This window comes from Copadichromis virginalis, linkage group LG15 (genome assembly GCF_057382275.1).
Source record: "Copadichromis virginalis isolate Kocher_CV1m ecotype Utaka linkage group LG15, C_Virginalis_male_GT1.1, whole genome shotgun sequence".
In the NCBI taxonomy this organism is placed as follows: Eukaryota; Metazoa; Chordata; class Actinopteri; order Cichliformes; family Cichlidae; genus Copadichromis; species Copadichromis virginalis.
In genome coordinates, this window is record NC_140632.1 from 42,194,669 (window position 1) to 42,219,422 (window position 24,754).

The 24,754-nt window shown below is 44.1% G+C and overlaps 3 protein-coding genes across 3 annotated transcripts; 1 reads left to right on the forward strand and 2 right to left on the reverse strand.

Annotated features, from left to right (window-relative positions):
* Positions 1 to 894: 894 nt before the first annotated feature.
* On the reverse strand, positions 895 to 3,999 carry eef1b2 (eukaryotic translation elongation factor 1 beta 2). Its single transcript, XM_085433466.1, has 7 exons — positions 3,837 to 3,999; positions 3,353 to 3,475; positions 3,146 to 3,278; positions 3,009 to 3,075; positions 2,710 to 2,835; positions 1,129 to 1,196; positions 895 to 1,001 (listed from the first exon to the last, which is right to left on the reverse strand). The coding sequence occupies exons 1-7, from the start codon at positions 3,914 to 3,916 to the stop codon at positions 915 to 917; spliced, it is 684 nt and encodes a 227-aa protein (XP_085289592.1). The 5' UTR covers positions 3,917 to 3,999; the 3' UTR covers positions 895 to 914.
* Positions 4,000 to 7,478: 3,479 nt separating this feature from the next.
* LOC146693102 (collagenase 3-like) lies at positions 7,479 to 9,592 on the reverse strand. Its single transcript, XM_085432983.1, has 7 exons — positions 8,776 to 9,592; positions 8,528 to 8,686; positions 8,429 to 8,442; positions 8,070 to 8,170; positions 7,868 to 8,001; positions 7,649 to 7,786; positions 7,479 to 7,574 (listed from the first exon to the last, which is right to left on the reverse strand). Exons 1-6 carry the CDS (start codon positions 9,155 to 9,157, stop codon positions 7,677 to 7,679), a joined length of 900 nt encoding a protein of 299 aa, XP_085289109.1. The 5' UTR covers positions 9,158 to 9,592; the 3' UTR covers positions 7,479 to 7,574; positions 7,649 to 7,676.
* A 1,102-nt stretch (positions 9,593 to 10,694) lies between these two features.
* Positions 10,695 to 13,879, forward strand: LOC146693103 (uncharacterized). Its single transcript, XM_085433528.1, has 7 exons — positions 10,695 to 10,743; positions 10,955 to 11,188; positions 11,721 to 11,821; positions 12,534 to 12,677; positions 12,829 to 13,005; positions 13,138 to 13,250; positions 13,470 to 13,879. Exons 1-7 carry the CDS (start codon positions 10,695 to 10,697, stop codon positions 13,516 to 13,518), a joined length of 867 nt encoding a protein of 288 aa, XP_085289654.1. The 3' UTR covers positions 13,519 to 13,879.
* The last annotated feature ends 10,875 nt before the right edge of the window (positions 13,880 to 24,754 follow it).

The following is a 24,754-nucleotide window of genomic DNA, read 5'->3' on the forward strand; positions in this document are numbered from 1 at the left end:
GAGTGTGCCCTAAATAAAGTTTGAGCTGACTAAGACTATGTTCACACTGCAGGTCTGAATGCTCAATTCCGATTTTCTTTGTCTGCTTGTTCACACTACAAATAAAATGCGACAGCAAACGCGCACTAGTGTGAACGCTCAAAGCGGCCGCATGCGCAAAAGAAGACGTCACACACACAACGTGCTCTGTTTAGACCCAGAGCAAACAGTATTGTTTGACTGATGGCCTTAATATAAAGACTTTGGACTTTACGTTTCCCAATTTTTGCTTGAAGTTATTTTGTTATTTACATAATAATGTAGATAACCTAATAATGATCCTTATTGCTGTTTTAGAGGAGCGCTGCTTCAAAGGATAGCTGCAGATTTCTGTCAGAATCTGCAGATTATACAGAACAAAGAAAATGTTCACGTTTCTCCAACGTTGTCTTCCCAACAGTTTCACTGACATCTACACTGGATGGCCAGGAAGCGTTGGCGATGTGTTCTCGGGCACTGATAATTTGTGTCCGTCTTGTGTCAGTGACGTAAAAGACTGATATAATGCAACATGACCGTTCAAACAGTAGTCACTTTCTAAAACATCGGATATGTATCGGATTCAGTACCACATACGAAAGGGACCCAGATCGGATTTGTGCTGTTCACACTGTCATACCATGGTCGGATATGGGTCGCATAGGGTCAAAAATAAAATTAAAATAAAATCGGATTTGATGCGCTTTCGCCTGCAGTGTGAACGTAGCCTTAGTGGTTTAATCTTAGGCTTACTTGCACCTGAGTTTAGGATCACCTTTGAGTTTACCTGAAAGCACCCCTGAGCTCCACCTGCTCAGTGCTACAGGTCCCTTAACCACAGGTGTGAGTGTGTGTACAGGTGAGTCAGACACAGTGTATGGTGCAGAGCTTTTATTTCAGATTTTATTGAATGCAGCGACGTCCATCGACTGTACGAAGTCCTCGAACTCCGTGATCTTCTCCTCCAGGATGTCAGTGCCCACCTGAGACAGGTGACATCACACAGGTGAGCTCACACACAGGTAACAGCATTTACTGCTGCAGGTGTGTCACAGGTGATCTAATCAACCTGACAGACACCTGATCAACAAGCAGTAACAGGCCACTCACCTTGTCATCCTCCACCACACAGTTGATCTGCAACTTCTTGATGCCGTAACCCACGGGAACCAGTTTGGCTGCAGGACAGATTAAGCAAAGTTATCGATCAGTGACTACAAGCTGCAGCCATCGGGTTATTGGTCAGTGATCAGAAGCTCTCAGATCAATAAGAGTCCATCAGTGATCAGCCGAAAGATGGTGAGTTAGATCATCAGTGAGCCTGATCAATATTACACACACACACACACACACACACACACACACACACACACACACACACACACACACCAATAACCTATTATCAATAAACAGTTCAGAACATCAAAATGAGCCTGTACTAGAGCAGGGCGATATGACCAAAAATATTTATCACGATATACATTCAAAAATTTGCAATAACGCTATAACTGACGATATAATTGACACGAGACAAAATACTTTACAACTCCACAACTTTATTAGGGCAAAACAAATAAAAATAAAAACAATGTATTTTCACTTCAACAAGCAGCCGGTTTTTATGTGCATCAAAGTTATATAAATATTTAACAGTGCAAATGCAAATTCTTCGCTGACAGTTTAACCAAAAGTCATTTCCAGTGGAAACTGGCCGACATATCCTCAGCATAACCATGTATAATGTCCACAACACTTAAGAGGTTACACACACACACACACACACACACTATGTCAAAGCACAGTACGTATCGCTCCGCTTACGATAGCCGTAATGCTCCGACAATCCATCAAGCGGTGCGACTTTGTAGCTTAGCAAAGTCGTACTGAAACATTTGACAGATTTTCGAGCGCCGTGTACATAAAATAGTTTCGAGGTCAGTAAACACAACCAGAGTTCATACATAAGGCACACGGGATTATAAGGGGCTCTGTCGATTTTCAGAAGAATCAAAGGACTGATTTTAAGTGTGCCGTATTTTCCAAACAACATGGTAATAACGACAGCCCGCTAGCATGCTCTACCAAAAATAGTGCTTTGTTGTGTATCTGACGGACGAAAGCTAAACCAGTTCCACACCACTGAGGTTGCAGCATTTTTACAAACCAACTTTCGCCCTTCTCATTCTCAGTCATGCTTTTGGCGCCATGTGCGTATGAAAACAAAGGCACTGTGCATGCGCGTTTTTCCCATATTCTATCGCGATATTTCATTTTCTTTTTGTTGCCCAACATTATACCGGCATTACCGTGAACGGTATGATATGGCCCAGCCCTAGCCTGTAATGATATATAATCATTACTTCAGGTGTCACAGGTATACTGATCCACCCAATAACTGATCAGCTCCATTGATCCATCAGTACTCATCTATAATCAATGATCACAGCGTTATCAATGACTGAACTGACAGAGTACTGATCAGTACCTCACTACTGCTCCGAGAGTTAGACACTAGTACTACCACCACATCATCTGGTACAATGATTACTGTAATGCTACTGCAGTGCTACCAGTAGTATTACTCTGTGCAGTACCCACACCAGCCCATCTATCCAAATACTGACTCCAACCCTGTGTGTAATACTTTGACCCCACAGTGGTGTGTGTAGTAGTGTATGCAGTAGTACTCACACTGGCCCCACACCAGCCCGTCCATCTGGATACTGCGTACGCACTCTTCGAGCTTCGCCATGTCAGTCTCATCGTCCCACGGCTTCACGTCCAATAGAATCGAAGACTTGGCGATGACTGCGGGCTCTGCAGGACAGGGGAGTGGTTAGTTACTGTGGAAACTGAGCGAGCCACGAGCCGTGCGAGGGTGGGACTCGTCAGGCAGAAAAGGCGTCCATCAGGCGTCAGCCGAAAGATGGTGATTGGTTAATCATCACAGAGTCTGTATTATGCATTGGCTGCGAGGGGGGCGGACCTACTTTTAGACTTCTTGGCAGCGTAGGCGGCGAGACGTTCCTCCTTCAGCCGGGTCGCCTCAGCATCTTCCTGTCAAACAAAACTCAGGTTAGAGTGACCATGACACTGTAGCGTCATGGTGACATCACCACCTCCTCACCTCCTCATCTGAACCAAACAGGTCGATGTCATCATCGTCCTCGTCTTTGGCTGTGGTGGGGGCGGAGCCTGAGGTGGTGTCGGCCACTCCAAGGGGCCCGTACTGACCCAGGGGCTTCTTCACACCTGGAAGACTAAAACAGGAGGCGGGGCTTAGTTGCAGCCGCCAGCACACCGGTATTCACCCCATGATGTCAGTAGCGCTCACCTGCTCTTCTCGCTCTGGTAGGACCGGATGTGGTTGTACCAGCGAACTGCGTGGTACAGGTCAGCAGGGGGCGGAGCCGAAATAGCTTCGAAGACCGCCACGTCAGCCTGGGAGGGTACGTACCTGAGGAGAGAACACATGACCTTGGTTAGGGGTACTCCAAGAGCAGGTGCAGGACTTCACTCAGTCCACGTGAGTCAGCGCGCAGCCTCGCGGCGCGCAGCCGTTAGCAGCATGCGGCTAACGGACTAACAAGCTAACAGCTTGTCACGTCAAACGGAAGTGAATAAAAACGGCATCGGCCCGGACCCTACCCCTCCTTCCAAGACTGGTGCACCTCTCGCGCCAGATTACCGTCCCCTTTCCGGTTTCCTTTCTTTAGCGCTTTAATCAAGGCAGCTAACTGTTAGCTCAGCATGGACCCAACATGACGGCTATTTTGGGTCGCAGTTTCTCCCGCTTTACGGCGGTTCCCGGCACTCACCCTTCGATGTAGCTGCGGTCGGACAGGAAGTCATTGAGCACTTTGAGGCCGGAGGCTGACTTCAGGTCACCGAAACCCATGATGAAGAGGAACCGCGAGGATCCGCCGGAGGAGAAAGAAGAGGGAGGAGGAGGAGCGGGGATCCTCTTTATAGGAGGAGACAGACTCCTCCTCAGAGGAGTGCTGGCGCTCCGCCCCGAGGAGGAGGGAGGAGGAGGAAGGCGTTCCCAGTCCAACTTTATTTAAAAACATCTGCTGACAAGAGCCGGAGAGCGCGGGTTCGAGTCCAGCTCAGGACACGTGACAAACGTTAAAGAGCGACCAATGAAGAGGCAGCACGCTCTGTAGCCTTATTTAGTGAATCATTAGAGCAGACCGAGGAGACTGTGGCTTTGGAGCTGTGTAAATAAAGTAATTATTACCTGTATGTATCTACGGTTACTTCATCATCAGCAGCAACGATCCAGCTCAGCTGCTCCTCTGACTGATGTCAGATCAGTCAGACATGAATAATCGATGGTCCGTTTCATGATGGCGATGTCTCAGTCCTCCTCAGTAACCTGATAAAGTAACTCCTCCTGCAGGTGTTGGGGTGCTTCAGTGTTTCTGCATCTCATCGTGTACCTGAGCTCAGCTAGTCCTGGATCAGCATCAGTATCACATCACCCACAGCTCACCCACAACAGTCAGACCTTCATCTTACATAAACTTCATCCTGCTGTCTGATGTCACAGATAATGTCACTGATGTTGTATATCATCATCTCCATCATCTCCAGCCTGATCTCCAGAGAGAGTAAGATGGACGCTGCTGTCAATGACCATAACATCATCTTCATCAGCAGCAGCGGCATTCACTCAGAGTATTGTTATAAAATCATGCAGATCAGTCTTCACTGTCGCACTTTGATGACATCACACAGCCTGAGACAGGCTATGACAGGCAGGTGAGAGGGAGCAGGTGGTCAGAGTCAGTGACAGATATGAAGCTGAGGTATCGAAATCAGCAGGTCATCAGACTGATGTGACCTCAGTAACGGCTGTGGGGGTTCGAGCGATCCCTGGCAATCCCAAAATGTGACCTCAGTAGAGTGCACACCATCAACTGGCCAGTCAGGGCTAGAAGAACTGCAGGTCTGTTTTACTCAGACCTGCAGTTCTTCTAGTTCTTTTTCTGGAGAACAGCAAACACTAGCCTTCCTGCAGGCACGCAATAAGAGCACACTCAGTGAAGATCATCAGTTTTATCCTGTTCAGACATCACACTCCTCTGTAACCGCAGCCATTTTTATTTCAGTTCTACTTGAACTGATCCTAGTACAGTATTTAACTACTGTAAAGTACTACACAATACAATTCTGGTAACAGTAACAGTTCTCAGCTCACTTCCTGTTTCTGAGCCTCTAGTCAGACTCACCTGAAGCTTGGCTCAGGACACAACAGGAGATGGTCGCTGCTACACTTTGTACCTGAACAGATGTGCGCACAGCTGGTTTAAACCTCTGATCAGATCACACCTTCTGTTGCTCTAAATGATGAGCTCTTTATAATGACATCACTGACATTAACAAACAACTACAGCGTTTATGTAAAAGCACTGCATTACTTTCCTGTCTCTAAGATAGCTGTGAGTCCTCAAACCGACATATGAAAGCAGATGTTTCTGTCACCTGTCCCAGGGTTACCCACAGGTGTGACTCACACCTGTCCAGCTTCACTTTCATTGGCTGTCTGTGTGGTTCAAACTCAGTGTTTCCATTCAAAGTAAGATCAGCAGCTGCTTGCAGTTTGTTCACAGGTCCAGGAGAGGGCACTCTCATTCCACTCTACATATTGACCAACCTGCTAAAACAAACTTTTATTTATTTCATTAATTTAATTCTGACTGACTCTCTTTCCCATGATGCACCACTACTACCAGTTCTGTGGTTCTTCCATCTGCCAAACCCCACTGTACACTCTCGTTTACCTGTCCAAGTGTGGAGGCAGCAGTAAATACAGATGTTCAGTCAGACCCTCAGTTTAAATAAAGTTTGTGTTACCATATTCTGATATGAGTATCACCTGAAACGTACAGGTACTGGTTTTGTACTCTAAGTATTTTTGCCCCTTTATTCAAGTAAAGTTGTACTTGTCCCTTAAATACCGTAGTGTGTACCTGTGTCACCTCAGGCTGTAACACACCTAGACATGATGTATTTACCGTAATTGTCGGGCTATAAGCCGCTACTTTTTGCACAAGCTTTGAACCCTGCGGCTTTTAGTCAGGTGCGGCTTTTCTATGGATTGTCCATGATTTTTGTGATATCGTAAGGTGATTTGTTTTGTTTGTGTGTTCCGCTGTTGTACGGCACTACGTTGCCTGGCAGAAGGGCATGTGATCAGACACACAGTATCGGGGTTCAAGAGTGGTATGTTGGTCACATGTCCGTCCGCCAGGCAACATAGTGCCGTACAAGTAGCGCGAAAAACAAACTTCAAAGTAGCGCTACGCGTTCAGCGGGAGGCGTGGATGACGAGCAGCGATAAACTTGCGAAAAGCAAGTTATGCTCAACTCCACTGGTGGATTCTGACAGCGTGGAAAAGTGTGAAAACATCCATGATCACCTACGGATTTCGAAGGGCTGGACTGCTGCATGATGGAGAGGACACCGCCACGGCCCTTCTGAGGGTGTTCGACTCTGACACTGGTTTTGAAAGTGACAACGAAGGAAAGGAGCCGAGAGTGGATGACGAAGCCATCCTGAGCCTGTTCGTTTCCGACACTGGAGAAGAGGACTTTGGTGGTTTTAGTGCGCGGGAAGAAGAGAAAGATGGTGGTGAATGACTGACTTTTCTTCTTGTTAAAGCCGTGTCGCTGCACCTGAGCCTAAAAGGTAGTCCGAATCTATTTTTCTGGTGTGCTGTAGGTTATTGTTATGTACTACATTTGTTACTCATTTATGAAGCACAGTACATGTTTCGTACTTGTAATTACCGCTACTTGTACATATACCTAAAAAGTTATGCAAATATGTACCCGTAACTTGTTTTTCAAAATATTAATAAAAGGGGTGTGTCTCCAAACAGCCATCTCTTTCCTGACAATTCCCTTTGTGCATATTCTCTTACATATGATAAGTCAACATTGAAACACCTGCGACTTTTAGTCAGGTGCGGCTAATGTATGTACAAAACAGGATTTCCCCCTGATTTTAGCTTGTGCGGCTAATATTCAGGTGCGCTTTGTAGTCCGGGAAATACGGTAACTGGTTTGTGTTTGATGTGTGTGATGTTCACAGGTTGACTTGCAGCAAATAAACAAGGACGACTGTGCCACAGGGAAATTTATATTGAAAACTTTATAAAGCAGTGACGTTACAGAAACACCTGAGCTCAGTGAAATCATTAAAAAATGATTGGCTCTTCTTCTCCTTTAATTTGGGATTTTGTGTGAACTTGTCAATGGGTCTAGAGTTTGAAGCAGGACAGGAAGTAGCTGTTCCTCAGCACACGGAGCAGCTTCCCCGTCCTCTGGCTGAACTCGTACATGTATGGTCCACTGTACAGGTAGAAGAAACCTGCGGGACACACGTCACCTGTTTGTTCTGCATTACAGCCCAAAGACCCTGAAAACAGCTGGACAGATGCTCACCTCTGTACAACAGAGTCACTGTCACTCCGGAGCTCATTTCCAGGAAGGTGTCATCCACTTGTTTGGGGTTTCCGTCGTCCATGTCCACCCTGGCCTCGTCACAGCTGGAAGAGAAATGGGATTAGGCAAGATATTCCCCAGGTGTGACCTGAACATACCTGTAGTAACTGCTGCCTACAAAGAAAAGAGTCTTCCTGGTCTGTGGGTCATTTGGGGGCGGCATCCTTTTCCACTGCTGTGGGTAGACCAAAGCTGGGTATGGATTTAGGATACCCGGTCATGAGGTCATAGCCGCTGAACGCCCAGACGCAGCAGCCTGCAAACAGATGTAAAGAGGATTTCATCGCGGACCTGTGTGAGGGAGGGATGAAGCGTGCTTCAGCAGATGGACACAGACCTTTAAAAAGAAGGACTCGGTCTGACTGTGGGCTCTCGTATGCAGCGTCGATGATAACTGATGCGTCGGGCCAGAAGTTTGTGATGACAGCCTGCTGAGGGGTCACAAGCTGAGGGTGGCTACACCAGAAGAACCTGATCACACACAAATGATCATCTCAGCAACACCATGGAGAAAAACGCTCCACATGGATTTGTTTTACTTTCCTGCCCTTGAAGAAGAGCATCTCTCCTCGCAGTCCAAAACCAGGGTCAAGTCGCAGGCGTCGGGCTTGACGGGCGCCCTAGGGGTCATCATTTGGACCTGGAGGTCATTTCATCAATGTGACATCACAGACAAGCTAGTGCACAAACTAGTGCACAAGTTCGCTTAATCAAATAATGACTCAACATTTGTAGGCCCATCTAGCTTCACAATGACAGAGCAAGTCTAAACTTTGTAATAAAATACCTTCAAGTTAGCCAAGGTTAAGTCACTCCATAATATGACCCCGAAAAAGTACAGTGTTTTTTAATTATTTATAGATAAATATAATTGATGGCATCCATTCAATAAAATTACAGGGAAATTATGCCCTTAGTTGTAGACTGTGTTGTAGAGTGTTACCACAAGTTTTGGTCAAATTGAAAGTTTTTCATAAAGGAAGAAGTGAAGACTCACTGTAAAGGGACTTGATACCTTTAAGATCCCAGGGCAGAACAAAGGTGTCCAGGTTACTGTATGAGTACATTGAATACATGAGAGCGCCAGGGTCATCAGAGTGAGACAAGCCCAGAGAGTGACCAAACTCGTGAGCAGCGACCATGAACAGGACGTAGCCTAGAGCAGAAACTCAGAACCACAGGTCACAGTTTAAGGTAGTCAGGCCACATCCTGAGCAGTAATCAGGAACAAAGTCACAGAGTCACCTGTGTTTGAGTGGAATGTGAAGGTTTCATCATCATCAATATGGGCATCTCCTCCAATCCCAAGTGCCTGGCCAAAGGCGTGGGGGAGATTGCCATCGGGGCCATCCAAGGGGCTGCCGTCACCATGACCTGTTGGAGGGTAATCAGGGTAGACTAAACACACACACCTAAGATTGCATTGGTCTTTATGGGATAATATTACTGTGTGCTTTGTGGACTCACCACTGCGGCTGAAGGAGATCATGATGTCAGCAATGCTGCTATAGATTCTTCTGAACCTCAGGGGCGTGACTTTGGCCCACACCTGCAGAGCTTTCTCTATGGAGTCATCCACCTTCGCCACAGACATGTCAGGTATATAGTACCTTTGCCAAACTTGCATCTTTCTGGGCTGAGATATCGGCACACAGTAAACTGAGTGCCAGGCTCAGCAGAGCACTCAGGCTCAAAATCTTCATGCTTCCTCATGTCTCAGGCTGGTGGTCGAGAAGCTCTTATATATGCTACAGGCTGGAGGAGCTGAGTGACTACCTGCTGTCACCGAGGAAGCGGTCCTTTTATGGATCACAGAGGAAGTCTGGTTTTGATCACATCACGCATACATATTGCCACATCGCTACCGCGGTTTATGGGGAAAATCTTCATGAGAAAAATCACATTAGGAAGTTCTCTACTTGGACAATCATCAGCCTTCAGTGCACTCTCCTGATTTTGTGTTCTCCACAGGAAATCAAAGTGTTGTTGATGGATTAGTGACTAGATTAGACCTCAGGGTGAAGTCAGAGTTACTCTTTTCCAAAGATACAATAAAAACTACTCAAATCTTCAAGGAAGAACACTTTCCTCTGACAATTTTTTTGACAGATTAGATTTACAGTTCGTATTTTTACGTTAGTTTTAGTTGGTTTCCAGGACAGGCTTCTGTTTACCAATCACGCCGTGTTACGATGTGTGAAATAATAACACAGCCATGTCTGAATCTTTGAAGAGCTACCCAGAAGTACCCGGAGGATGATTTGTCTGAGACCCCTGCAGGAAGGTGATTCCACTGATGGGGTGGTATAGGACACACTGAGGCTACGTCCACACTAATGCGTTTTTGTTTGAAAACGCATTGTTTTCTCTCCGTTTTGGCCTCTTGTCCACACTGAGACGGTGCTTTCCCCAAGGGAAAACACTCTCGAAAATGCATACATTTCAAAACGGAGCTGTCCCGTCGCAGTGTGGACACTCGAAAACACAGACTTTCTAAAACGATGACGCATTTTAGTCATGCTATAAACAAAGATAGCGGAGGGCATTATACAGCAGTTGTTTTGATTGCTCTCAATTTTGACAGCCCTAAAAGAGATTAAGATCAGTTTGTACATGCTCCAGATAGCTTTTCTTCAAATGTGAAGTTTAACCAAAAAATGTGGTTAAGCTCCAACACAGAGCTTAACCACTCTGTGACTGATAAGTTCAAGGAGTGTTTGTGCTCTCTAAGGCCCATTAATCATCTGAACTTTCTAACTTCATAACCGTAATTCTCTTTTTCCAAACCCTTCCATACATGAAGAGGGGGGAATTATTGACCGTGCAGCCCAGGATCTGTTCATATACTTGGCGGAGAAGACGAAGGAAAGTGATGTTGTGGATGTCACAGTGAAGGTTTCCTACATTGAGGTGTACAAGGAGGAACTACGAGACCTGTTGCAGCGGCAGACCACCCACAAAGAGCTTCATATCAGGGAAGATGAGAGGGGAAACACGGGTAATCAACTTTTTCTACCTTTACTTTACTTATATTTTAGTATTCAGAGTAGAAATAAAAAAGTAGAAACCATACACCTTCAGAGATGACAAACTGCGTCCTATATTTTCGACCATCCATCTGAGTATCATCCTATTGATAGACCGTTGTGATATTATTAACACTTATGTATTTCAGGATAAAAAGTTTGAGAGAGCGCACTGGAGAAATCACAAGTACCGCAAAAGATATTATATACTGTGTAATCATTTACAGTCAGCGGCTCTGTGGTGCACCTACTTGTAATAATATGTAAAATTGTTTTTAGCTCATTTAATGAGTGAATGATAAATGATCCAGTGAGATTAGGCATTTTGTGTGAATGTCTGCCTACAGGGGAAGCAACAGTCTTGTTTCATTGACTAAAAAGTCTCTGTGTGATTCCAGTGGTGGTGGGAGCTGAAGAGGTTGTTATCACCTCAGCAGAGGAGCTGCTCAGCATTGTAAAGATGGGAAATGCTTTGCGGCACACCAGCACCACAGGAATGAACGAGCGCTCCAGTCGCTCTCATACCATCCTCACCCTTCAGGTCGTGTTATCCTGCCACAACAGCAAGAACTCTTCCTTTAAGTCTGTCCGCTCCTCTAAGCTCTGTCTGGTTGACCTGGCAGGCTCGGAACGTGCTAGAAAAACTGGGAACACCAGGACACAACTGAAAGAGTCTGCTCATATCAACACAGGCCTGTTTGCACTGTGCAACGTTATCCGTGCACTTTCAAACCGAAGTCAAAATGGGCACAGTAACAACTCCGGCAGTGCACACGTACCATACCGTAATCCCAAGATCACTCGACTCCTTCGTGACTCATTAGGAGGCACATAAAAGGAGCATTTTCCTAGAAATGTTGAACATGGTAGGCAATCATGATCCTGTGGTTAAAAGGAGACTGGAACAACAAGCCAAAAATGCTTTGTATACCAGTAAAACCATCCAGAATGAAATTGTTTCATGTTTGGCTGAAATGGTTGCTGAGGAGATCATGCGAGAAGTTAAAGACAGTGCACAATTTTCAGTCATTGTAGATGAGACTAAAGATGTCAGTAAATCAGAGCAAATTTCCACCCCAAAAAATCTTCTCTAGATCCGCCCCTGAGGAGGCAGCGCCCACACGCTAATGGTGGCGAGTGTAAGCCCCTCCCACCACTTTGTAGCTGAGACCCTGGCCGTCCTGCAGTTTGCATCCATTGCCCGATACGTTCAGAACCGTCCAAGTCCTTCTTTCAGGCAGCGGCTGCAGGAGAGCCTCAGAGCTGTCAGTCACTCACCTCCAACTCGTATGGAGTGTTCAAAGGAGGAGGGAGACCATTTTGCTCCATTAAACCTCAGAGAAGAGCTAAAAAAAAATGCCAGGTAACTATAAAAGATTTTAAAAGGGATGTTGCCATTAAGAGATCGCAAACACTTTGATTACAATCAATTGATAAAAAGTAAAGCAAAAAAACTCTGAGATTTTTATTTGGTTGCCTTGAAGTGTAAAAAATGGTTAGTGTCTCCAACATGTGGACATGCCTGACACATTAAACAACAACAAATGAGCTTGGTGTTTTATTTATATATTACTGTACCCTCTTAGATACCTGCTATTCAGAATAGGAGAAGTGTATTCAGACTGAAATCATTTCAAACTGCTGATGGAATTGCCGTTAAAGAACTGAAGTGTAATATGGATTTTTTTTTAAAAACCACAGATATAGCTAATGTAAACTAAGAATGACTGCATCCCGTTTAGATTTGAGGCTGTAGAAAGAAATAAAGCCATGGGTATATCATTGGTTATTCTTTTGTTTCCGTTACAAGTTGTCAACATTTTGTCTGGAACATCTTATCCTCTGAGAGCTTATGAGAAGATGATGTGAATAAACGCAGCATGGCTCAAATGGATCAAACTGTTTACATAGACAAAAGCCAAGTTGTACAATTTTATAGGCTTGCTATCCTATCCAGTTTCTCTTTTGTATGCTTAGGAAGCTCTCCACATAGACAAGCAACTGTTGGAGCAGAAAGATGCAGAACTGAGACGGGTAAAAGAGGAACTCGAGAAACTCCTTCAAGAGAAGAAAACTCACCTTATGTTGTTAGAGGAAGAAAAGCAGCGATCACGCATACAGGTGAGGAGGAGAACAGTGCAATAAAGAGCTGCTCTGTGATGCAGAAATCAGTATATTTTATTTACGGGGAAAAAATTAAAAGATGAATTTAATGCATGTCTGCTGTGTTATCATTTGTTCTTTAAATGTGCGCCTCTGTGCAAATGTTTAGACAGAACAACTGGTGAACCAGCAGATAATGATTGATCGCCTTCGTGGCGAACTCATGACCTTTCGGGGGACAGCCTCAGGGGCAACAGTGGAAGTGGGGGGGTCTGAGTACTCAGGCAAGAGACCCCCCAGTGTCCCTCTGATCACACACAGCTGCATGTGGAGGCCTCCCAGGAAGGTAGGAAGCAGTGGGTAGTGTGTGGGTTAGGTTGATGTCCATAAGTGAGGGTTTTTTTTGTTGTTGTTGTTTTTGTTTGGTCTGTTATAATGGGGTTTTTTTGTGACTTTTATTATCCGTGATCCTAAAAAGTGTGCCTATAGACTGGAGAGGGTAATGGCAGCTTTTAAAATCCATGGCCAACTCGTGCTGGCTGAAATCGAGGAAAAAGATGACGTGTACTGCCCGCTCTTAAGTGGGTCTGGGTGAGTGAAGCTTTTTGTTAGTGTAAAGCTTTTTAATGACATATTTAATCCATGATATATCTTATATAGCATGTCTCAGTTTTTCTACATGAAGAAAAATATAGAAAAGGTTCTGGTAGACAGGTGATGTGTTTATGGAGATGTCAGGAACAGTTTCTGTAGTAGACCTCCTGATATCCATAAATAATTGTGTCCTTTCTGCAATTTTCTGTTTCACAGGGAAACAAGAAAGGCAAGTAAGGATCAGAGGCAGATGGAAAATGCCTGAAAACAAAATGAAATAAACAAATGAAGAAACCCCTGAAGAATATTCCCACTATTGATCGAAATCAGGGTTCTTTTTTTTATTTTATTTTTAAATTCTTAGACTCCTGATCAGCCTGTAATGCATGCCCTCCCTAAACACACACACACACACACACACACACACACACACACACACACACACACACACACACACACACACACACACACACACACACACACACACACACACTAACAGAAAAAGCTAGATTTGGTACGATATGTTACACAATTAAATAAGATTTACAAGAGGCTTTCTGAAATATCGACAAACGTTCTAAGCTTGTGTTAAAGTAGCTGCTTGGCAAATCAAATAAATATGGGAACATTTCTGGCTATTTGTTTTTTCTGTCATGGAAACAACAAATTCAATCTTTCTATCAGAACTACATCTTTTTGGTGTAGTCACAACATTTTGGTGTCAGTGAGACAGTGGCAACATGATAGAGGTGTTTTTGATGCAGATTTGTTGTTGTTTTTCATGAATTCTTTTTATGTATAGTAATGATTTAGCACGTAGACAGTGGCTGTGCTCTGCTATGGAACGATCTGTGGAAAATCATCAGAGGACTCCGTGCAGTCCTGTGATTTAGTAGCTTAAAGAAGCACTTTTTGCAGCAGTAACTTGAAGTAATACTTTTCCATGTGACTTTGTCAGTCTCTCACATTGTTGTGGAGAAATTGTGTTCCACTCCTCTTTACAGCTTCACTTTATTGAGTTCTGTGTGCACTTGTTTGTGCACAGTTTTCTTAAGTTCATTATACAGTATTTAGTCAGCTTGAACCACCTTGATTCTTTTCTTTTCCAACTATTCAGCTGTAGATTTTCTGAGGGACTCATATTTCACTCTAGAATACTTTGGTTTACAGAGAAGTTCATGGTCGATGTGATGAATGCAAAGTACCCATGAAGGTGATGTCCAGGTGAAAATAAGTCCAATTCATCACCCCTCTGCCACTGTTGATATGAGGTGTTTGTCCTGATATGCTTGTGTGTGCATTATTAAATTATAACATCTCCACTTTGGTGTGGTGTGTCAAAAGGATATTGTTCAAAAAGTTTTGTGGTTTATTTAAATGCCTAAGCTGTGCTGCCATGACCTTTTTATAGAGAAGAGGTTTTCTCCTGGCAGCCCTTGCAAATAAGAAAACCAACAGGCTCAACTGTGTGTCTCAGACAGTGTTAATGGAGCGTGTTGTTTTGTACACGTTTCAGTGATTTAGGTCTGTGGTTGGAGTGCACAGCCAGTGTTGCATGCTGACAAACTATTAATTGTTACCACCTGTGCCTATTAGGGATTAGGTCCAGGTAGTGTTTTGTGGATGGCTGCGCCGACATGTGCATTAGAACTGCTGAGGAAAGCCTTGTGCTAAATTGCATTTGTTTTTTTCTTATTATCTAGTAATATTAAAGATTTTATACATGAAATTGTGAGTGCTGAAGTTCTTATTCATAAGTTAATACTTCCAAACAAGTTATATTTGTTCAGTCTTCTTCTAACTGTACTGTCATGAACTTAAACATTGAATTTGTTAACCGAAGTCTGCAGAATCTGAAGGTTTTGAGCTTTTGGCAGTTTCTCTGAGCACTGCACAGTCTGAACTGGAAATCCACTCTTGGAAAGACTGTTGCATTGTTTTAACACAAACTGTGAAAACTTCTGCTTTTACACTTCCAGATAATCAGTAAATCAAGTCCATTTGATTAGTATCTGGCTGCTACTTAGTCACATAATTCCTGTGGAAGCAGAAAGGGTGTATTTAATGTGACGTCAACGTCAAATTGGTTTTTTATTTGTTTATTAATTCATTAATTTATGTTCGTGTTGCTGTGTGTGTTTCTGTGTTGTTCACAACATTAGAGTTCAGCTTTGATTGCAATTTGTTTGTAGGATTATTCAATTATTTTGTGTTTCCTAACATGTTAGCATTATAGTTACTGTAGGAAAAGAATTAATATACATGTTGTTCCATGGTTTACTGGTGTTGAGCTTCCGCTATACCCCCTGTTTCTGGTTTATTTGTTAGTTTATTTTAACTGGTGGTTTCTTCTTTAATTGGATGTAATTGTTATTCGTTTTTGGTTTTCGTTTCAATTAATAAGTGCTGTATTGGAATGACATTTTTATTACCGTTTGTTTTCACTTTCCTATTACTTAGTGTTCCTAATGTGTTAAAGCAGATCTCCTCCCACCTGTTTCCATTTGGCCATTATCCTTTTTTTGTATTATTTTTGAATTACAACATTTTTGAAATTTGACGCTTGAAAATGGCATATTATCAGTGTTATTGTTCTTGTACAAGTTATTTAGCAGTTCTTGGAGACTGTTTGGGATATAATGTGCCACATTTAACCCTTCTGGGTGATATCCAACAATTTTGAAGCAGAAATATTGCTTTTAGTGTTGTCAATCCACATTGCTGGCATTGCATCTTTCAACATGTTTGTAGGTGGATTTGAATGCACCAGGTGTAAGTGCAGCCACTCAGCCTCTACTCAATGTGATCATAGAAGCAGGTGCAGATGTGTGTCACAAGTTAATCTAGTAGTAGGCTGTGGTTCTTGGCCACAGGTGGCAGCAGTGGACTCACCTCCATTGGAGACTGCTCCAGCTGCTATGTGGTAGTCAGTAGATGGATTCCAAATTGAAGATCATATGCAAGTTTTGGGGACTGTTTATTACTAATCACTGTGTAACTGCTGTAAATTCACAGTAACTGCCATCTCCTTACAAATGTTTATTGGATTAACCACACTTATACAGACTGTATAGAACTACCAACTCTAAAATGTTTGTTTGCAGAGAAAAGATACAGACAGACGATGCTTACAGGATGTGATGTGACAACACTAATGAAATATTGATGTGTCATTTTTGTTCAAGACGTTTTTCTTATGGGCAAAAATATTAAGATCATGATGAACAGGGGTGGTGATTCCTATGACTTTGTGTATATAATTTGGAATTTTTTACAGATGTGGTCCAAAATAGATACATGATATCATATCATTCATTGCAAAGGTTTATTTGCATGGCTGTCTTTGTGGTGTCCCAGAAACGATGTGGGCTTCATAGATAATTGGCAAACCTTCTGGAGGAAACCTGGTCTTGTTAGGAGAGACGGCATCCATCCCACTTTGGATGGAGCAGCTCTCATTTCTAGAAATATGGACAAATTTATTAAACCCCCCAAAAAATGACTATCCAGAGTTGGGACCAGGAAGCAGAGTTGCAGTCTTACACGCCTCTCTGCAGCTTCTCTCCTCCTGCTACCCCCCCAAAAACCCATCTCCATAAAGACTGTGTCAGCTCCCAAACAGACAAAAAACAAACTAAAAACCAGCAACAAACAACTTAAACATAAACAATCACAAAGAAAGAACAATACAGTATCCACATCTGAACCAAAGAGTAAAACAGTGAAATGTGGATTATTAAATATTAGATCTCTCTCCTCCAAGTCTCTGTTAGTACATGACTTAATAATTGATCAACAAATTGATTTACTCTGCCTTACAGAAACCTGGTTGCAGCAGGATGATTATGTTAGTTTAAATGAATCAACACCCCCGAGTCATTCTAACTACCAGAAATCTCGAAGCACAGGCCGAGGGGGCGGTGTGGCAGCAATTTTTCACACCAGCCTATTAATTAATGAAAGACCAAGACAGACTTTTAATTCATTTGAAAGCCTGATGCTTAGCCTCGTCCACCCCAGCTGTGAAACTCAGAAACCAGTCTTACTTGTTATCATCTATCGTCCACCTGGGCCTTACACAGAGTTTCTGTCTGATTTCTCAGACTTTATATCTAATTTAGTTCTGAGCTCAGATAAAATAATTATTGTGGGTGATTTTAACATCCATGTAGATGCTAAAAATGACAGCCTCAACATGGCATTTAATCTGTTATTAGACTCAATTGGTTTCTCTCAAAATGTAAAAGAACCCACCCACCACTTTAATCACACTCTAGATCTTGTTTTAACATATGGCATAGAAACTGAACATTTAACAGTGTTTCCTGAAAACCCTCTCCTGTCTGATCATTTCCTGATAACATTTACATTTACAATAATTGATTACACAGCAGTGGAGAGTAGACTTTATCACAGTAGATGTCTTTCTGAAAGCGCTGTAACTAAGTTTAAGAATATAATCCACCCACTGTTATCATCTTCAATGCCCTGTACCAACACAGAGCAGAGCAGCTATCTGAACGCTACCCCAACAGAGGTCGATTATCTTGTTAATAATTTCACCTCCTCACTGCGTACGACTCTGGATACTGTAGCTCCGGTGAAAACTAAGGTCTCTAGTCAGAAGTACCTGACTCCGTGGTATAATTCTCAAACACGTACCCTAAAGCAGATGACTCGTAATCTGGAGAGGAAATGGCGTGTCACAAATTTAGAGGATCATCATTTAGCCTGGAGAAATAGTTTGCTGCTTTATAAGAAAGCCCTCCGCAAAGCCAGAGCATCTTACTATTCATCACTGATTGAAGAAAATAAGAACGACCCCAGGTTTCTCTTCAGCTCTGTAGCCAGGCTGACAAAAAGTCAGAGCTCTGTTGAGCCAACAATCCCTTTAACGTTAACTAGTAATGACTTCATGAACTTCTTCACAAATAAAATTTTTATCATTAGAGAAAAAATTACCAATAATCATCCCACAGATGTAATATTATCTACAGCTACTCTTAGTACCATTGATGTTAAGTTAGACTCTTTTTCTCTAATTGATCTTTCTGAGTTAACTTCAATAATTACTTCCTCCAAACCATCAACGTGTCTTTTAGACCCCATTCCTACAAAACTGCTCTAAGAAGTCCTGCCATTAATTAATGCTTCGATCTTAAATATGATCAACCTATCTCTAATGATCGGCTATGTACCACAGGCCTTCAAGCTGGCTGTAGTTAAACCTTTACTCAAAAAGCCATCTCTACACCCAGCAGTCTTAGCTAATTATAGGCCAATCTCCAACCTTCCTTTCATATCAAACATCCTTGAAAGAGTAGTTGTCAAACAGCTAACAGATCATCTGCAGAGGTTTATTTGAAGAGTTTCAGTCAGGTTTCAGAGCTCATCACAGCACAGAAACAGCTTTAGTGAAGGTTACAAATGATCTTCTTATGGCCTCTGACAGTGGACTCATCTCTGTGCTTGTCCTGCTAGACCTCAGTGCAGCGTTCGATACTGTCGACCATTATATCAATCAATCAATCAATCAATCAATCAATCAATCAATCAATCTTTATTTATAAAGCACTTTTCATACAGAAAAAATGTAGCACAAAGTGCTTTATATAGTTAAAAGCAGCCCACCCCACCCTCCAACTCACTCCCCACACTCTCAATACACATATATCCCCCCACCCCCACACACACATACACACACGCGCACACTTAAAGAGTAAAAATTGGGCTGGGCTCGCATGAGCCAAGTGAGGAAACATTATAACAGAGAGCCGTCTGCACCGGGAGCCGGTCACAGACTGCAGCCTCCGGGCTGGGCACACAGCCGGAGGGAGGCAAAGGAGCCCCCCAACCAGGCTGAGAGGACCCCAGAGACCCAGCAGCCACGGTCAATAACAGCCCCGGTGCAGAGAGCGCCCTCCGAGGAAACACTGGAGATATGACGCAATACGATGTATACAGGGTAAAATGATAAAATAAATTAGAACAGGATACAATATAAATATAAATATAAATAGAGTAAGAAGATTAAAAAATGAATAAGAATAAAATCAAGAAATATTAGGTAAATCCTAAATTAATAATAGAATAACAGGATAGAATAAATAAGCATAAAAAATAAATAAACGCTAAGTAAAAGCTAAATTAAAAAGGTGGTCTTGAGCCTGTTCTTAAAAACATGTACGTTCTCTGCGGCCCTGAGCTCCTCCGGCAGGCTGTTCCACAGACGAGGACCATACCACTGAAAAGCTGCCTCTCCGTGAGTATGTGTCCTGACTTTAGGGACAATCAAAAGGCCAGTACCAGAGGACCTCAGGGTCCGCGAGGGTTCGTATGGTAAAAGCAGATCTGAGAGATAAGAAGGCCCGAGACCATTAAGACATTTAAAAACCAATAAAAGAACTTTAAAATCGATCCTGAAACACACGGGGAGCCAGTGCAGCGATTCTAAAACCGGTGTAATGTGGGCCCGCCCTCTGGTCTTCGTCAGCACACGAGCTGCCGAGTTTTGCAAGAGTTGTAAAGTTGAAATATTCTTCTTAGGAAGACCAGAGAGCAGGGCATTACAGTAATCAATGCGACTGGTAATAAAAGCATGCATCAGCATCTCCGTGTTGGCCCGAGAGAGAATAGGGCGACTCTGGCTATATTTTTTAGATGATAAAATCCAATTTTGGTTACATGTTTAACATGTGGGATAAAACCAAGCTCAGAGTCAAAAATAACACCCAGGTTTTTCACTTGTAGCGAAGGACATAGTGAAAATGCCTCTAATTTAGACAAGAGTTTCTCTCTCTGAGCCTCAGGACCGACAATTAAAACTTCAGTTTTGTCCTGGTTAAGCTGTAAAAAGTTTTCTGCCATCCAAGATCTTATATCCAAGATACAGTTAAAAAGGGCATCCATTGATCTGGTGTCATCAGGAGACACGGAGATGTACAGCTGCGTGTCATCAGCGTAACTGTGGAAGTTCACTCCATGCCTCCTGATGACACTGCCGAGAGGCAACATATACAAATTAAAAAGTACAGGGCCTAGAACCGACCCTTGAGGCACACCACATGTCATTTTATGGATCTTAGAGGAGCATGTATCCATACTCACCATAAAAGATCTGTCAGAGAGATAGGAAGTGAACCAGTTGTGTACAGCACCAGAGAGGCCCACCATGTGTTTCAGTCTGTTTAAAAGAATAGCGTGGTCTACTGTATCAAAGGCTGCGCTTAGATCCAGTAGCACCAGGACTGAGAGCTTTTGGGCGTCCCAGTTACATCTAAGATCATTTAAAACCTTTAGGAGAGCCGTCTCTGTGCTGTGGTTCACCCTAAATCCAGACTGGAATATCTCCAGGATCTGTCTATCATTGAGAAAATCAGTAATCTGAGTAAAAACAAGTTTTTCTAAGACTTTACTTAAAAATGGTAAGTTGGATACAGGTCTGTAGTTATTAAAATCATTACAATCCAAATTGCTCTTCTTCAGAAGGGGCCTCACCACCGCCGTTTTAAAGGCAGCAGGGAAGACACCCAACTGAAGAGAGCAATTCATCATGTATAAAAGCTCAGCCTCAAAAAATCCATAAAGTGTTTTAAAGAGTGAAGAAGGGATTGGATCTAAAAGACATGTGGTGGGTCTCACTGTGGAGAAAACCTTCTGAAAGTTCTCAGCATTAACCAGGACAAAGCTGTCCAGTGTCTCCTCAGGTACAATCGAGCCCTCAGATGTGTTTACAATCATATCGCGATTAGATAAAATATCAGATCTGATGGCGCTGATCTTTCCCCTGAAGTGGTCTGCAAACTGCTCACAGAGCGAGTCTGTGGGGGTTCTTTTGGAGCTTTTAAAATCAGGGTTAAATAAATGATCTATGGTGGAAAAGAGGACCTTGGGATTATTTTTGTTAATACTGATTATTTTGGCGAAGTATGAATTTCTTGACTTCCTTAATGTATTATTGTACATTTTAAGTTGCTCGGAAAATATTTGATGGTTGATATTATTTTTATTTTTCCTCCATCTCCTTTCTGCTGCCCTGCAATTTCTTTTGAGTTTTTTGACTTCTTCGTTTCTCCAGGGTGATGCATGTTTTACGTTAATATTTTTGGTGGTGAGTGGAGCAACAGAGTCAAGGCTTTTCTTCAGTTTGCTGTTAAAATAACTAAAAATCAAATCGCAGGGTGCAGGTAAAATCACAGGGGGGCATTTGACTAAAACCCTGGTAAAATTTGCAGCCACTTCAGAGGTTAGATAGCGCCTCCTCACAGTTCGCACCGAGGTCTCCCGCTGAATAAAACCGGTGATGTTAAAAAACACACAGTAGTGGTCAGAGACAGCCAAGTCAACAACAGAGGACACGCTGGTGGACAGCCCATGGGTGATGACCAGGTCCAGAGTGTGTCCTCTGTTGTGAGTCGGCTGCGTGACGTGCTGGATAAAATCCAAACAGTGAAGAATGTTTAAGAATTCTTTTGTTGCAGGGTCAGAAGGATTATCTATGTGCAGGTTAAAATCACCGGTTAAAATTATCATATTATACACTCAACAAAAATATAAACGCAACACCTTTGTTACTGCTCCCATTCCCCATGGGATGGACGTAGAGACCTAAAATTCATTCCAGATACACAATATAACCATCCCTCCCAAACAGTGGTCACAAATCAGTCCAAATGTGTGGTAGTGGGCACATCTGCCATATTGAGATAATCCATCCCACCTCACAGGTGTGCCACATCAGGATGCTGATCTGACATCATGAGTAGTGCACAGGTGTACCTCAGACTGCCCACAACAAAAGGCCACCCTGGAATGTGCAGTTTTTTGCGCTATTGGGGGTCTGGGGACCCAGAACCGGTCAGTATCTGGTGTGACCACCATTTGCCTCATGCAGTGCAACACATCGTTGCATGGAGTCTATCAGATTGTCAATTGTGGCCTGTGGAATGTTGGTCCACTCCACTTCAATGGCTGTGCGAGGTTGTTGGATATTCGTGGGAACTGGTACACGCTGTCGTATACGCCGGTCAAGCACATCCCGAACATGCTCAATGGGTGACATGTCCGGTGAGTATGCTGGCCATGCAAGAACTGGGACATTCTCAGCTGCCATCTGCCCTGAACAATGTGAACCATGATTCATCCGTGAAGCGCACAGCTCTCCAACGTGCCAGACGCCATCGAATGTGAGCATTTGCCCACACAAGTCTGTTACGGCGACGAGCTGGAGTCAGGTCAAGACCCCGATGAGGACGACGGGCATGCAGTTGAGCGTCCCTGAGACGGTTTCTGACAGTTTGTGCAGAAATTGTTTGGTTGTGCAAACCAATTGTTCCAGCAGCTGTCTGGGTGGCTGGTCTCAGACGATCTAGGAGGTGAACCTGCTGGATGTGGAGGTCCTGGGCTGGTGTGGTTACACGAGGTCTGCGGTTGTGAGGCCGGTTGGATGTGCTGCCATATTCTCTGAAACGCCTGTGGAGACGGCTTATGGTTGAGAAATGAACATTCAATGCACGGGCGACAGATCTGGTTGACATTCCTGCTGTCAGCATGCCAATTGCACGCTCCCTCATTGCTTGTGGCATCTGTGGCATTTTGCTGTGAGACAAAACTGCACATTCCAGGGTGGCCTTTTGTTGTGGGCAGTCTGAGGTACACCTGTGCACTACTCATGATGTCAGATCAGCATCCTGATGTGGCACACCTGTGAGGTGGGATGGATTATCTCAATATAGCAGATGTGCCCACTACCACACATTTGGACTGATTTGTGACCACTGTTTGGGAGGGATGGTTATATTGTGTATCTGGAATGAATTTTAGGTCTCTACGTCCATCCCATGGGGAATGGGAGCAGTAACAAAAGTGTTGCGTTTATATTTTTGTTGAGTGTATTTTGAATGTATGTTTGTTAAAAATTCTGAGAATTCCTTGATAAAAGCAGCGCTGTCTTTAGGTGGTCTATAAATTGTGACAGATAAAACTGGAGGGCTGCTGAAAACAATAGCATGGAATTCAAAAGTGGTAAAATGATCAAATAAAATTTGTTTGGTGGTGAGTGTGTTGTTGGCTAAAGATGCAGTCCCACCACCTCTCTCACCACTTCTAATAGAAAAAGAGAAATTAAAATTTGGTGGGGAGGCCTCAGTGAGAACAAATGCCAATTTGCCGCCAAATGCCAAATTGGCGGACAGCAAACGGCATCCCCAGGCGTTGAGGTGGAGCCCGTCTGCCCCAAAAAGATGCCTCCTCTCCCAGAAGGCATCAAAGTTGTTAATAAAACCCACGCCGTGGGAGATACAGGCAGAGGAAAGCCAGGTGTTAAGGCTGAGCAGCCGGCTGAAACGGCCTATCCCTCTGCCACAGGTGGGGGTGGGCCCAGAGATAAAAGCACTCACGTGCAACTGACCAAGGAGGCTGAAGAGTTCGAGGAAGTCCAACTTCAGCAGCTCAGATTGCTGTTTGGGGATGTCATTGGTGCCGATGTGGATGATGAGCCGGTTAACCTGTGGGTGGGATGCCAGAATGTTGGGAATTCTGTCCACTATGTCAACAACAGTGGCTCCCGGGAACGACAGCGTGAGCGCCCCCCTCATCCGCACGTTCCTGACGATGGAATCCCCGAGGACCAGCGTGGAGAGAGGAGGTGCCACCGAGGGCTGTTGGCCATCTGAGACGCCCGCGCCGTGACACCGGGGGTGTTCAGATGGAGATGCGCCAGCCGGACTGCGTGAGTGACTCCCAGGTAGCCGCGCCGTGGGTCCTCTTCTCCGAGGAGCCGGGGTAAAGCACAGCTCTCCACGGTGAGTTTGCACCACAGCGTCGGGTTGCCCGCCGCGGCTCCGGGGGCGTAGTGGTGGAGATGGCGCAGACCTCAGCGACACAGCGGGATGGCGAGGGCTAGCGGTCAGAGGAGGAAAGTCCACAGGATCCAGGACATTGAATTTATTCTCCAATACTACCGCACCGGAGGGGTGAGGGTGCGAGAGACAGATCCTCCTGCCCCCTCTGCAGCCACCACGCGTCTCAACCATGGTCCATGGCGCTGGTTGGAGTGGAGTGGAGCTGACCAGAGCCTTGGGTCTGGCCCCTAGCTGAAACCAGGAGTTCTCGTCCTTGGCAGAAGCACCAGCGACGCAAGTTGAGAGCCTGTGTTGACTGTTGGCGGGATCTTGGGACACAGCAGCTGGATGGTGCACTGTGTCGGCTAGCTCAGCGCTAGTAGCGGTGGTTTGAGCTTTGCCAAGGAGGATCGTGTCAAGTTCGCATTCAGCCCCCTGGATTTGGTATAGCGTGGATATCCTTTGTTCCAGCTCGATCACTTTTTGGCTCAGGTTGATGCAGCTTTCACAGCTGGATGTTGAGGTAAGTGGTGCCATTCCGGAATCTCGTACCGGCGACAGCGTCAAAAACAAAAACAGACACTGCCACTTTAGCTTACGTTAGCTAAAAAGTCAGTCGTGACACAGCAAGAAAAGCGTTTTCAGATCAATATCCAGCAA

Excerpts from the sequence above, each read along its gene's own strand:
- eef1b2 (XM_085433466.1), bottom strand. The coding sequence starts at position 3,916 with ATGGGTTTCGGTGACCTGAAGTCAGCCTCCGGCCTCAAAGTGCTCAAT. Across the intron at positions 1,197-2,709 it reads CGGGCTGGTGTGGGGCCAGT|CCAAACTGGTTCCCGTGGGT; the intron begins GTGAGTACTACT and ends TCTGTCCTGCAG. Across the intron at positions 1,002-1,128 it reads GTGTGGTGGAGGATGACAAG|GTGGGCACTGACATCCTGGA; the intron begins GTGAGTGGCCTG and ends CACCTGTCTCAG.
- LOC146693102 (XM_085432983.1), bottom strand. The coding sequence starts at position 9,157 with ATGCAAGTTTGGCAAAGGTACTATATACCTGACATGTCTGTGGCGAAG. Across the intron at positions 8,687-8,775 it reads CACATTCCACTCAAACACAG|GCTACGTCCTGTTCATGGTC; the intron begins GTGACTCTGTGA and ends TTTCTGCTCTAG. Across the intron at positions 7,787-7,867 it reads CCGAGTCCTTCTTTTTAAAG|GCTGCTGCGTCTGGGCGTTC; the intron begins GTCTGTGTCCAT and ends ATCTGTTTGCAG.
- LOC146693103 (XM_085433528.1), top strand. The coding sequence starts at position 10,695 with ATGTATTTCAGGATAAAAAGTTTGAGAGAGCGCACTGGAGAAATCACA. Across the intron at positions 12,678-12,828 it reads AGCAGCGATCACGCATACAG|ACAGAACAACTGGTGAACCA; the intron begins GTGAGGAGGAGA and ends GCAAATGTTTAG. Across the intron at positions 13,006-13,137 it reads TGTGGAGGCCTCCCAGGAAG|TGTGCCTATAGACTGGAGAG; the intron begins GTAGGAAGCAGT and ends GATCCTAAAAAG.